This window comes from Rhinolophus sinicus, chromosome 11 (assembly GCF_057876585.1).
Source record: "Rhinolophus sinicus isolate RSI-liver-muscle chromosome 11, RSI-T2T, whole genome shotgun sequence".
Classification (NCBI taxonomy): Eukaryota; Metazoa; Chordata; class Mammalia; order Chiroptera; family Rhinolophidae; genus Rhinolophus; species Rhinolophus sinicus.
The window spans coordinates 7,573,225-7,586,650 of record NC_142511.1 but is presented as its reverse complement, the minus strand read 5'-3'; the positions used below and the strand labels follow the sequence as shown (position 1 = coordinate 7,586,650).

Below are 13,426 nucleotides of genomic sequence, written 5' to 3'. Positions count from 1 at the left end.
GAGGCAGGGTTGGTGAAAATTTGCCCTGTGTTTTTTGTTGTTGTTTTGGGGGGCGTGGCAGGAAGGCTTTATCTTTTATTTACTTATTTTAGCTTTATTGAGCTATAATTCATATGCAACATTTTATAAGTTTAAGGTGTACAGGATAATGACATATATATGAAATGATCACCATAATAAGTTTAATTAACATCCATCATCTCATTTGGATACAAGAAAAAAATCAGGGAATAAAAAGTGTTTGCCTTGTGATGAGAATTTTTAGGATTTACTCTCTTAGCAACTTTCAGATACCATACAATAGTGTTAACTATAGTCATCGTGTTGTACATTGTTATATCCTCAGACTTATTTATCTTGTAACTGGAAGTTTCTATGTTTTGGCCACCATCCAATTCCCTCACCCCCCTGCTTTTGGCAGCCACAAATCTGATCTCTTTTTCTATGAGTATTTTTTTTTTTTTTTTGAAGGTCCTACAAATAAATGGAATTATACAGCATTTGTCTTTCTCTGCCTGACTTATTTCATTTACCATAATGTCCTCAGGGTCCATCCATGTTGTTGCAAATGACAGGATTATCTTCTTTTTTATGGCTGAATAGTATTCCATAGTGTGTGTGTATACACATACGCAAGTATATACATACAATACCTTTATTCATACATTGATGGACTATAGATTATTTCCATATCTTGGTTATTATAGATAATGCTATAATGAACATGGGAGTGTAAATATCTTTTCAGCATAGTGATTTAGTTTCTTTTGGACATATACCCAGAAGTAGGAGTGCTGGATATATGGTAGCTCAATTTTTAATTTTTTGAGGAAACTCCATATTATTTTCCATAGTGGCTGCACCAATTTACATTCCCTTTTCTTCACATTCTCAGTTATTTGTTATCTTGTCTTTTTGATGATAGTCATTTTAATAGGTGTGAAGTGACATATTGTGGTTTTAATTTGCATTTCCCTAATGATTTATGATGTTGAGCACCATTTCATATACCTGTTGGTCAGCCATTTGACTATCTTCTTGGGAAAAATGTCTATTCAGGTTCTTTGCCCATTTGTTAAACTTATTATTATTAGTATTAGTAGTATTGTGTTATATGAGTTCTTTATATATGTTGGATATTAACCCCTTATCAGATATAGATCTGCAAATATTTTCTCCCATTCAGTAGGCTGCTTTTCATTTTGTTGATTGTTACATTTGCTGTGCATAAGCTTTTTAGTTTCATGTAGTTCCACTTGTTTATTTTTTATTTTGTTCCTTGTGCTTTTAGGTGTCATATCCCAAAAATTGTTGCCAAGATTCTCCTATAGTTTTAAGCATAGTTTTCTGTTAGCATCTAAGATGTGCTAGGAGTTGTGTTAAGGTCTGTGGAAAAAAGATAGGATTCTACCGTGGAGGGAGATGTGGGGTGAGAACATAAACTAAATTAATTAAGTAAATACTTTCACATAGTGATACATGAATAAAGAGACTTCTCTATGATAGACTGAACATATGCAGTTACCATGCTCTCTTCATGGTATGAAAATGAGATGTAAAGGGATTTGAAAAGACAAAGATTGGGAGAACAGAAAATGGCAGCAGTATTTTGTAAGCTCTAAAGCAGATGGACAAAAAGTAATAGATTAGAACTGAGAAAGCAGACTACTAGGCCAACAATGGGAGAAGCGCTTAAGAACTAACTTATATTGGGGAACAAAGGCCTTGGAACTGGGAGCATTAGATGCCTCATATAGTAAAGACTAAAAACAGGATCATTCGTTGAGAGTGTGATTAAGAAGCAGTTGGAATCTCTGGTCCCTACCTATACAACTCACAGCAAATGATTCTCCCCTTTCTACCGTAGCAGAACACTAGATTTTTTTTTTTTTTTTCTTTACCCAGGTGGTGGGAAAAGAGAGGCTCTCTGGACTACTGCACAACAGGCACACTTAAAAGTGGGCGGGGCTCTCACGCTGAATGTGAGAACTGTTAACCTGCGCACTTTTTGATGTGCCGACATTAATCTTTGCTTGCTTTAGGCTTTTCGTCTTAGAATTGAAGAAATATAGGTGTCTTAGTTTTAGACCACAGATCTTTCCTATTATTTTTTTGAAGAGGGAGCCAGCTCAGAAGCAAAGTTCCTAGTATAGGTTTTATAGATTTTTTTACATTATTGTTTTCCTATTTTGCTTTGTATTATTATTTAACTTAAAATGAATATTTTCAACATACAGAAAGTAATGAGTTTTACTAAATATTAACACTTTGCCATAATGTGTCTTAAATCTGTCTTTTGAGAACTGAATTTTTTTTTTATGCTTAAGCCCTTTCATCGCTCATCTCATTCCGTTCCCCTAGTATAACCACCATATGAAACTGGCAAGAATCTTCCTCAAGCATGTATATGCTTATCTTACTCATATTTGTATTTACAACCATATAATGTAATTGAGAAGTTTATATAAAGAGTTTCATGCTGTAGTGATCTTTTTGACATATGGCTCTTTGTTTACTTTTGAGGTTCATGTTGATAAACAAGTCTAGTTTACTTATTTTAACTTCTCGATAGTAATCCATTGCATGGACATATCTGTTCCTATGGAGGGACATTAAGTTCTTCCCAGTTCTTAACAATGAGTGATAGTATAACATATTGTTATACACGTCTCCTTGTGCTCATATATATACATTTAGTGACTTAAGAAGTGAAATTGCTGTTCATAGTGTTGCATGCACATTTTAACTTATTAAATACTGCCAAATTGCTCTTTAGGTTTGTAGGTTTGTACCATATCAACACTTGTTTTTCTCTTTTTTAGTTTCTGTCTGTCTGATAGTTGTCAGATGTGTGTGTGTGTGTGTGTGTGTGTGTGTGTATTTTGGATATTGCTACTTAGCCGAATATATATTTAGGTATTGAATTCTAGTTGAATTGCATTGTGGTCAGACAGCATGATTTTAAAAGTCCTATCTATATTTACCCATCCGTGTATTTTCCATTTCTGGTGCACTTTCTGCTTTTATTTCCCATTCATTCTTTTGAATTCCATCTGTAATTTTCCTTCTGCCTGAATTGTTATTTAATGTAGATATGCTGGTGATGAATTCTTTCAGCTTCTGTGTTTGAGCAAGTCTTTATTTTGCCTTTGTGTTTGAAAGTTACTTCCAAATAATTATAGAAGTCTACATATACTTTTTTAAATTCAGTATTTTTAAAGATGTTTCTCCATTGTTCTGTCTTGCATTGTTTCAGATGAGAAGTCTGCTGCCATTCATATCTGTAGTCCTCGGGATGAAATATGTATATTTCTCCGAGTTTAAGATGTTCTTTTTATGGTTTTAAGCATTTTGATTTTGATGTGCCTTCCCCCCTCCCATGAGCCTTGTTCTTAAAGTTCTTTGAGATTCTTCTATCAGATTTGGAAATTTTTCAGTCATTTCTTCAAATACTTTTCTGTCCCCTTGTCCACTTTGGGAACTTCAATTACACAAATATTAGGATGTTTGAAGTTATTCCACGACTCACCGATAAACTGCTCTGTTCATTTCTATTTTGTCTTTTTTCTTTAGGTCATTTTGGGTAGTTTCTATTTCTGTAGTCAAGTTCACTAATCATTTCTACCTTCCATGTCTCTCCTAACATTCTTATGCTTTCCTCTGATTTCTAGAACATACATGTAGTTATAATCATTCTTTGAATATCTTTGTTCACTAATTCTATTATTTGTGTCATTTCTATATTTTTTTAATTGATGACTTCCGCCTTATTATAGATATATTTTTCTTATTATTTTCATGCTTATTAATTTTGTGATTGGACACAAGAAATTGTAAGTTTTACCTTGTGCTGGATATTTTTGTATTCTTTTACATATCCCTGAGCTTTGTTCTGGCATGCAGTTAAATTACTAGGAAATGTTTGAGCAGATTTTTGTCTAGGCTAATTTTGCCTACTACTGAGTCAACCTTTTTGAGTATTCTTCCTGATGCCTGTGTATTTCAAGGTTTTTCCATCTGGCTCCTGGGACAATACAGTATTTCTGGTTCTTTGTCTGAAAGCCATTGTTTCATAACTGGCCTGCTAGTCAGATGTGGAAGTTCAATTTGTATGCTTTCGGTCTGTTGAAATTTATTGTGCTTTTCATTATATGGTATGTGGTCTATTTGGTTAAACGTTCACTTGTATTTGAAAATAGTATGCTCTTTGTTACCCTGCTTTTATGGAAATTGATTATGTAGAGTTTGTTAATATTATTCACATCTTTTTCCCCTCCTAGCTCCATCTGATGGCATAATGTTAAAAATATAATTTTGACTATTTTTCATTGTTTTCTGTGATTTTGCTTCATGTATTTTGAAGCTCGTTATTGGGTGCATTCATATCTAGGATTAATAGGTCTTCTGGATGAATCATCCCCTTTACCATTATGAATTGTATATATTTATTACTTGAAATATTCCTTGTTCTGAAGGCTGTTGTACTCAGTCATACCGTGTTTCCCCAAAAATAAGACCTAGCCGGACAACCAGCTCTAATGAGTCTTTTGGAGCAAAAATTAATATAAGACCCGGTCTTATTTTACTATAATATAAGACCGGGTCTTAAATATTAACTTTTTGCTCCAAAAGATGCATTAGAGCTCGTTGTCCGGCTAGGTCTTATTTTTGGGGAAACACGATACTGCCAGAAGTGCATATCCTTTAGACTTTTCTTTGACATAGATTTAAAGAAAAGCATATTGATGTAGAGAAAAATGATCACCTAAGTAATAGTAACGATTATGTGAGATATGGCAAAATGACTCACATTTGTGAAATGTTACCTGCGTATTTTATAGATAGGGACACTGAAACCAACTAGGGGGAAACATACAACGTTTTACAGGGTTTTTAGGTTAGAGCCCTAAAACTTACTGTTACACCTGGAAAATCAAGTCTTGTTCTGTTTTCTCTTCTGTCTTCTCCATCTCCTCCCCCTTTTGTTTTTCATCTTTCCTTCCCTTAAAATCCAAGTAATAAACAGTACTCCTAATTTACAAAGTCAAACAATATTACAAGGCCAAAGGAAAACTGATAATCTCTTTGATCATGCGGCTTTAGGGGCCTTTCCCCACTTTCAACAAATCAGTTGCATTCCTACCCTATTTACGTGTCCTAGTTGATAGACTGAAATGAAGTATTCAGACTTACTATTTTGAAGATAGTTTTGTACACGTCCTTTGCAAGTAAACTGTTATTTATTAGCAGTCTTGGCTGTGTATGCCCCTTTTTGTATAAAGATGTGGTCTTTGCTCTCTAGCCAAATAATCTGTAGGCAGTTATAGATGATCAGTGTAGAGTCCCCAGAAAGATGCAGAGGATTCTGGGATACTTTGTGACATTGTAGGGACACAGAGCCCCTGTGAATTTTGTTCTTTGTGATAGTTTAACCTACTTCTCAGAAGTCTGTCTAAGGTCCAATAAATACCTTTTGCAAGAAAAAATTTTACTTTTAGATCTTCATGACACTATGTTTTCAAATTTATTTAGTTGTGAAACATTAATTCAGTTGTGTTTCTTAATTGGAATATCCTAATGTGATTGTCAGTTCATATTTGTCCTCTTTTCTCCTTATTTGTCTTAACTTAAACATTTCAACTGCTTTGCCTCTTATTCTTTAAAATGTAAAGATTTCTTCACGTTCCCCTAAGGGCATAGATTCTGGGAGTGGGGATGAGGTGGCCTTGTTCTTTTGCAGTATGTGTAGTATCTTAGTGATTCTTCAGATTTTAACTGGCTTACTCTTATCATCTGAGGATTTGTTAAACATATGAATGTTTTCTAGAGTAACACAATCTGATAAAAATCTTTCCCAGTATTTATTTTAACAAATGTCAGATAATTCTGTTGCATAGCAAAGTAAATGACAGTTTCATTAAGTTTTCTTATTTGTTTATTTTAGAAGTGCTTCATTGTCCTTTTTTATTCTTTCCAAATATGTATATAAAAATTAGAATTGTATCTGTTCATAAACGATTTCTTATTGTTACTCCATTTTCAGTTTTTGGTTTTCTTTTTACATATATTTATCGATTCACCTGGAATTCCTTGGTTCTTTGTGTGAATTTTAACAGTAAAATATATTTTTTTTGATGCCCAGAAAATGTCAAGCTTATAATTATCATTTATCTATTACATTTTTGTTTGTTATCAATTTGGGTTATTTACCCCTCCTTTCACTTGATTATGTTAACATTTTTATTTTTAAGTATTTGATTTTGACTGAAATTTTCTACAGGAGAAATATATTAATTCTCACATCTGTGAGTAGGTAATAACCAGAAATAGTAAATTTGACTTCCAAAACGTATGGATTTCTTCCCATTTATTATAATTCTTACTCCCCTGCAAATGAAATTCATATGGGGAAAGTGATTTTAGTATCTAGAAACTGTTGGTTCCCCCATGATTTTTGTCCTGTTGTTGTATTAGTTTGGGGAATAGGAAGCTCTGACAGACAACAGAATTGCCACTTCCTATAAGTAGTTTTTCCACAAGGTAAATGAGGAATATAATTTAAAACACCTGTTTCTTAAAATGTGTTAGTTTTACAGAAGATGGCTTGCTTTTAAGAATGCAAATTAAATTAGCAAGTGGGAAAACTGATTAAATAGTAATAGACTGACTTAAATGGATGAATAAAGTTGCTTCATACTGGTTATATTGTGGTGTTAAAGAAAACTTTGAACTCACAGTTAAATTTTTAAAAGAACAATTATAATTTTCTATTATAGGAATCACATGCAGCCCAACTACAGATCCTTATGGAATTCCTCAAGGTTGCAAGAAGAAATAAGAGAGAGGTATATTATTTTGTGTGTTTTACATAATGTTTCATTTACTGTTATTGACTATTCCCTCCCTTTCTCCTTCCCCATTTTTATAAAGGCATAACAAGCTGAAAAATTGTTTTAAGCATATAAAAAGCATTTGAGTTTTCAGGAGTTTTTCTTAAGCTTTGTTATTTTAACTTCTTTTACCTTTACAACTTGAAACTTGAAAAATCCGTTTTTGGAGATGTGCTGAGATGTCTCCTATAGGATTGAATGCAATGACTTACCTCAGAGCTATAAAGAATAGAAAATAGAATTGTCAAATGACAGCCTACCCTTCACCCTGAAAAGAAAATTTAGGAAAATTTAGGTAATAGAGTCTTAATTAGAAAGGGTTACAATTTTTGTTATAGTAAAAATGCATGCCGGGATAAAAACAAGTGAAAACATAGCTACCTGTTTAGGACTTGGAAAATGTAAGTCATGCAGGATAGCTAGAAGATAGTTTTTTTATTAACAATTTTATAACTAAAATGTTCTAATTTAACATAAAATTCCTTAGTCATTTCACCCGTGTGTAAAATATGGGAAAATCAAAGGCAAAATCCTGTGTTCTGGGTAGCATCTAAAATAATTTTCAAAGTTTCTTATAGTATTTAAGTTCCTAACTATCTCAAATTTCATATATTAATATTTTTAGTTTGAGTTGTCTAATCAGGACACTTTTTGCTCATTAAAAAAATGACCATCTATTTGCTAGTTGTATTATATTTGAAAATAGAAAGATGAAAAATGTCTTTATTTTGTTGAAGTACTTTAAGTGTGCATTGCAAGAACCTTATCTTAGTTTGGTGTTTCTCCTTTTTTTGATTATTCATGATGTGTAGTTTTAACTTTGTTTAGGTAAGATTTTTCTGTATTCCAGCTGTTTATAACTAAATATCTTTTAGGTGGCTTTATGACTGTATTTTTCTTATCCTTAACTTTTGTTAACAATTGTTATTTTAATATGTCTTGTTAACAAAAATATTATCTTCATTATAAATTTAAGATTTATTTGTTGTTTTGTTTTGTTTTATTTTGGTGGATACTTCTTAAACTTTAACATGCGTGAGAATCACCTGAGGATCTTGTTAGGAAACAAGTTCTGATTAAGGGTGTGTGTATTAGAGTCTGATAATCCACATTTCTGGCTCCTGATGATGCTCTTGGACTTCAGAACACACTTTGAGGTGCCAAAGTTGAAAATTTTGTAATAGATGGACATAAAATTATGAATTCAATATGTACACTCAGCATGCTTTGCTATAGAAGATTCTTTGGAAGAGTGATAATTTTTCATATTGCATACATACCCTCCTCCTTTTAAAAACAGAATGTGAAATTGTTTTGCAGTAGTCATACCTGTTTCTTTCTGCCTTAGACTTTGAACTCTTTAAGAGTGAGGTTCAGTACATAGGGAATTACCTGATAATGAATTAGTAAATGAATCAGTTAAGTGAACAGTACAAATATGAGGCTATCTGGGGGTTAAATGAAGCAGCTGGTCATTGTCTGTGTCTTGAATTATTTAAGGTTTTCATTAGCCCCTGAAGTTTTTTAGTGTTTCTCTAGGGGTCTAGTAAATGCTTGCAACAAATTGTTCGACTTGACATTGTCTCAGGTTATAAGGTGTAACATATAACTGCTGAAAAGGCTCTGAAGGTTCTGAGATTTTCACCCTGCTAGCAAGCTAACAAGTTAGCCTGCCACAGTTTTATAGATGCTGCAGAGGACATGGGGAGACTCCTGGGTTAAAGGACTTTATTACGTCCCATCTGACAGTATCAGTTCCCCCTGACCACCATGTTCCAAGGGGCGATGTGGAGATAGACCCAGGTTGATGCTGCACGTGCAATGGACTTGTTACAACTAAGGAACCCTGAGCTGAGGAAACCCCAGTCTTTAAAAGGGTCTGCTAGCAAACCTGTCCTGTCTTTGCCATATTGATCAGAAAACAAACCTGCCCTCTGTCCTGGAGGAAGTCACTGTTTCTATCTTGCCAGTGTATTCTCTATACATCCTTGAAAAGGCAGTTTGGAACAAAAGCTATCACAAGATGAGCAGAAATGGGAGAGATCAATGGAGAATTGTTTCCCAATAGTAACTCTTCCTTGTTATCCTAATTTGTTCCTTCTCTTATTTGGTGGCAGGTGGCCTCCAATAACACTTTCTATGATATTGCCTTTGATCACATAGCTATATCGGTGTTCCTATATTTTTGTTATTACATGTCTGGGTTAATTGTGCTGTAGAATTTTTCAGCGTAACTGTAGTTCGAACTAATATGATCCTATGAGTAATTAATTTGGTTTCCCTTGGTCCATATTTTATCACGATAGGCAGTTTAACCAAGAAACATACTACTGTAGTTCCAAGCTCTTCTGAATATGGTGCCTCTTCTATGCGTTGGCTATACTATCATTAATACATTTTGTTTTTCTCATTTTCAGTGTACCATCAAGTGATTTTTAGTATTTGAGGTTTAATTATACAAGGGACTTTACAAGAGGAACTAGGTTAACAAAGTTTTAAACATTTGAAAATTTGGATCTAGGTTAACAGACTTTTAAAAATTTACCTATTAACTTTGATTACATTTCATAAATTTCTCTATGATTGGAGTCAGGTACAGTAGTGATTTATAATCATAATAAAAATATAGTTGATTAATGCTCATGATTTAGTGCAGACAGAATGAAGTGAGTGGTTATATTTTCTTCTTGCATATGGTATAAAGTACATTTGCATGTTTAACCTCAAAATGAATACAGTTGTTAAATATCTTATCCTCTGTAGTGTAATTTATACTTGAACTTACTCAAGCAAAATACATACTGACCAGGAGGCAGAGTTCTCCTTTTGGGTTTGTTTTCCTGAGATTAACAGTCAGACTTTGAAAATTAACTTTGTGATTTCATACTTAACTTTTAATTGGGGTTATGATGAGTCTTGGTTTAAACATTGATATATACTAATCTAGAAGTTAAATCTGCTTTTTGGATTTAACGTACTTATTTATTTCAGTGTTACATCTTGCTGGCATTTTAGGGCTGTATTTACCCTTATATTTAATTTTCATTTTTATTTATAAATTCCTACTGACTCTTTTTCAAATATCAGGAGACAGGAGTGTACAAGGCACATAGTAGCCATCAGAATTAGTTATGTACTGCTGTGTAACAAGTTACCCTCAAACTTGATGGCTTAAAACGTCAAACATTTAATATCTTGGGTCAGGAATATTGGTGCAGTGTGACTGAGCGCCTTGGCTCAGGGTTTCTCACCAAGCTACAATCCAGGTGTTGGCCAGGGCAGTAGTTATCTCAAGGTTCCCTTGGAATGGGAACCATTCCCAGCTCACTCACTGGCTGTTGGAAAGAAATGTCAGTTCCTTGTCACGTGGGTTTCTCCATAGGATAGTTTACTACCTGAAAGCAAGAATGGCTTTGAAGATAGCAATCACATAATTTATGTAACTAATCTTGAAGTGACATCCCAACACATGCGCTGTTTTCTGTTCTTAGAAGCAAATCATTAGGTCCAGTCCACATAAAGAGAGGGAATTACAAAGGGGTGTGAATACTAAGATGTGGGGATCTTTGGAGGCTGTCTTACTTAGATCCTGCCTACCACAGCATTTAATAAATATATGTATAAATGAAGATGTTATTCTTATGGTCAGATTGAATGAAAAGGCTTTGGGTTTCATGTAAAAACTAGTCTCGTGCAAATTTGTACTATCATTTGGACGATTGCTTTATATTTCATTTGATTTCATTTTAAAATATACTTCAGGACAATTGATTAATTTTTACAATTAATTTTATACTTCAGGACAACTGTTTAATTTACAATAGGACAGTTTTGGTGAGTCCTGGTTTCCTTGTAGTTTTGTTTGGAATTTTAATGAGTTGAATTTTACAATGTTTTTATATGAACTAAAACTCAGAAAAGTCCACTAAGCAAATTTGCAGTTGGAAGAATGATAGTAGAGTGATCATCCTTGTAAACCACCATTTGATTAAACAATAGATTATTGCTAGGAACCCCGAAGCTTCCTCCTCTTTCCAGATTACAGCTCTTTCTTGCCTGTTAGGTAGTTAATATTCTGACATTTATAGTAATCACCTCCCTGTTTTTCTTCATTGTTTTAATGTATAAGTATTTATGTCTCTTTTTGAACTTACATAAATGCACTTCTGTAGTAATGTTGTGTTGTCTTCTTTGGCTCAATGTTAAGATTCATCTATATTGTTATATAGGGCTGTAGTTGATTCATTTTTGTTGTATTCTGTTAAATAAATATGCCTTATTTTTGTTGTTTGATGGACTTGTGAGTTGTTTTTGGTTTTGGACTATTCACAGAATGCTACTATCTTGTGTATGTAGCCAGGTGTATATTAGCATATATATATCTGTATGGCATGTGTATAGAAGTGGAATTGATGAGTGATAGTATATGTATATCTTCAAATTTAATAGATAATACCAATCTGTTTTTCTAAGCACTTGTATTAGTTACTTTTCCTACAGACATTATATGAGTGTTCCTATTGCACTGTATTCTTGCCAATACTTAGAATCAGTGGACTTCCTAATTTAGCTAATCTTGGGGTATACGTTGCTATCTTTTCGTGGTTTTAATTTGCATTTTCCTGATCACTAATTAATTAGATTGAGCACCTGGTACTATGTTTATTGGCGATTTAAATTTTTTGTGTATGTGTGAAATGCTTGCTTAAGGCTTTTGGCATCTTTTTTGTTTTAGTTGTTTCTTAATGGTTTGTTGTTTATATATTCTAGATAAAAATTCTTTGTCCTCTCTGTCTGTCTATTATCTATCCATTTATCTATAGAAAATATTTTCTTCCTCTAATTGGGCTGCTTTTTTCATTGTCTTGATGTCATTTGATGAGCAGAAGTTTCTGTCTTTAATAGAGTCAGATATTTTCGTCTTTCCTGTATGATTAGTGCTTTTTGTGTCAGGTAAAGAGTTTTTTTCCCACTGGAGGTCATGAAGATGTTTTACGATATTATCTATTTGAAGCTTTAATCCTCTTTTTCACATTCAGATCTACAATATACTTTGGAATTTATTGTGTATATTGTGAGGGATAGGGAACTTTTCTTATGGATATCCAGTTGTTCAAGCATCCTTAATTAAAAAGTTCATTCTTTCCCCATTGCTCTGAAGTATCATCTTTGTCGCACATCATATGTCCATATATGTGTGCGTTTGTTTCTTCACTCTCTCTTCTGCTCCACAGGTCTTTTTGTCTTATCTTTTTGGCAATACCACATTGTATTAACTACTAGAACTTTAAGTTATTGTTTTTCTTTAGGACTATCTCAGCTATTCATGGCTCTTGGTATCGCTATATAAATTTTAGAACCAGCTGGTACATTTCCATGATAAACCTGTGATTATTATTGGGATTACTCTGTAGATCAATTTAGAAGAATATATCTTTACTATATTGAGTCTTGTAACCCATGAATATGGTATTTTCGCTATGTATTTAGGTCCTTAAGAATTTCCTTCAAAATTTTGATATGTTCCAGGGTATTATTCTTACACACCTTTATTTTAGATTTGTTCTTAGGTCTTCAATCATTTTTTTATGCTATTGTAAATGATGTCTGTGTCTTTAATTTCAGTTTCTTACTGTTTGTTGCTAGTGTATAGAAATACAGTTGATTTTGACATGTACATGTTTGTGTATCCAGCAACCTCACTAAACTCTCATTAATTCTAACAATTTATAAATTCTTTTGTTTTCTGTGTGCACATCATCATCTGCAAATAACAGTTTAGTTTCTTTCTTATGATTCTTACATCTTTTATTTATTTTTCTTGTCTTACTCTGCTGGCTAGGACACCCGGTACAATGATGAATAGAAGTGGTGATAGCGGGGAATCCTAGTCTTGGTGCTGATCTCAAAGTGAAAGCTTTCGGCGTGTCACCATTAGGTATGATGTTTTCTGTAGGTTTTTTGTAGGGACTTTGTATCATTCAAGGAAGTAAATTTCCATTCTTACTTTCCTAAGAGGACCTCTTTTTTTTAAATCATTAGTGGGGGTTGAATATTCTCCAAAATTTTTGTGCCTCTGAGATGATGTGAATTATTTTTTGTTCTGTTAATGTGAATAATAACATTCATTTAACATTAAAAAAGTCAGTCAACTTTACCTTTAGGGTGACTAGGACACTCCTGGGCATACCATCCAGACTTGCCCAGGAGTATCCTAGTTTTATCACTCAATGTTCTGCAGCCTAGGAAACCCCCCCAGGATGGTGTTCACTTTGCCTGTATCCCTTACATAAACCACTCTTGGTCATGATGTACATTCTCTTCTGTATTGTTTGGTTTGCTGATGTTTTAGTTAGCATTTTTATATCCGATGTTCATTAGTGAGATTGATGACCTTTTTTTTTTTTTTTTTTTTACACTGGTCTTGTCCAGCTTTGCTATAAAGATTTTTTTGTGTTATCACATGAGTTGGGAACTATACCTTCTTTTTCTTTTTTCTGGAAGAATTTGTGTAGTCAAGGAAGGATGTCTTTGCT

The 13,426-nt window shown here is 33.3% G+C and overlaps 1 protein-coding gene across 5 annotated transcripts in view; it reads left to right on the top strand.

Annotated features, from left to right (window-relative positions):
* Positions 1-13,426, top strand: part of COP1 (COP1 E3 ubiquitin ligase) — a 115,240-nt gene that overhangs the window by 26,650 nt on the left and 75,164 nt on the right. For 3 of the 5 annotated variants that reach the window (XM_019727875.3, XM_019727802.3, XM_074322295.2), the window contains exon 6: positions 6,777-6,845. The exons of the other annotated variants lie outside the window; for them this stretch is intronic. In XM_019727875.3, the coding sequence (XP_019583434.1) occupies positions 6,777-6,845 (69 nt within the window). The remainder of the gene's footprint in view (positions 1-6,776; positions 6,846-13,426) is intronic. 5 annotated transcript variants of the gene reach the window in all.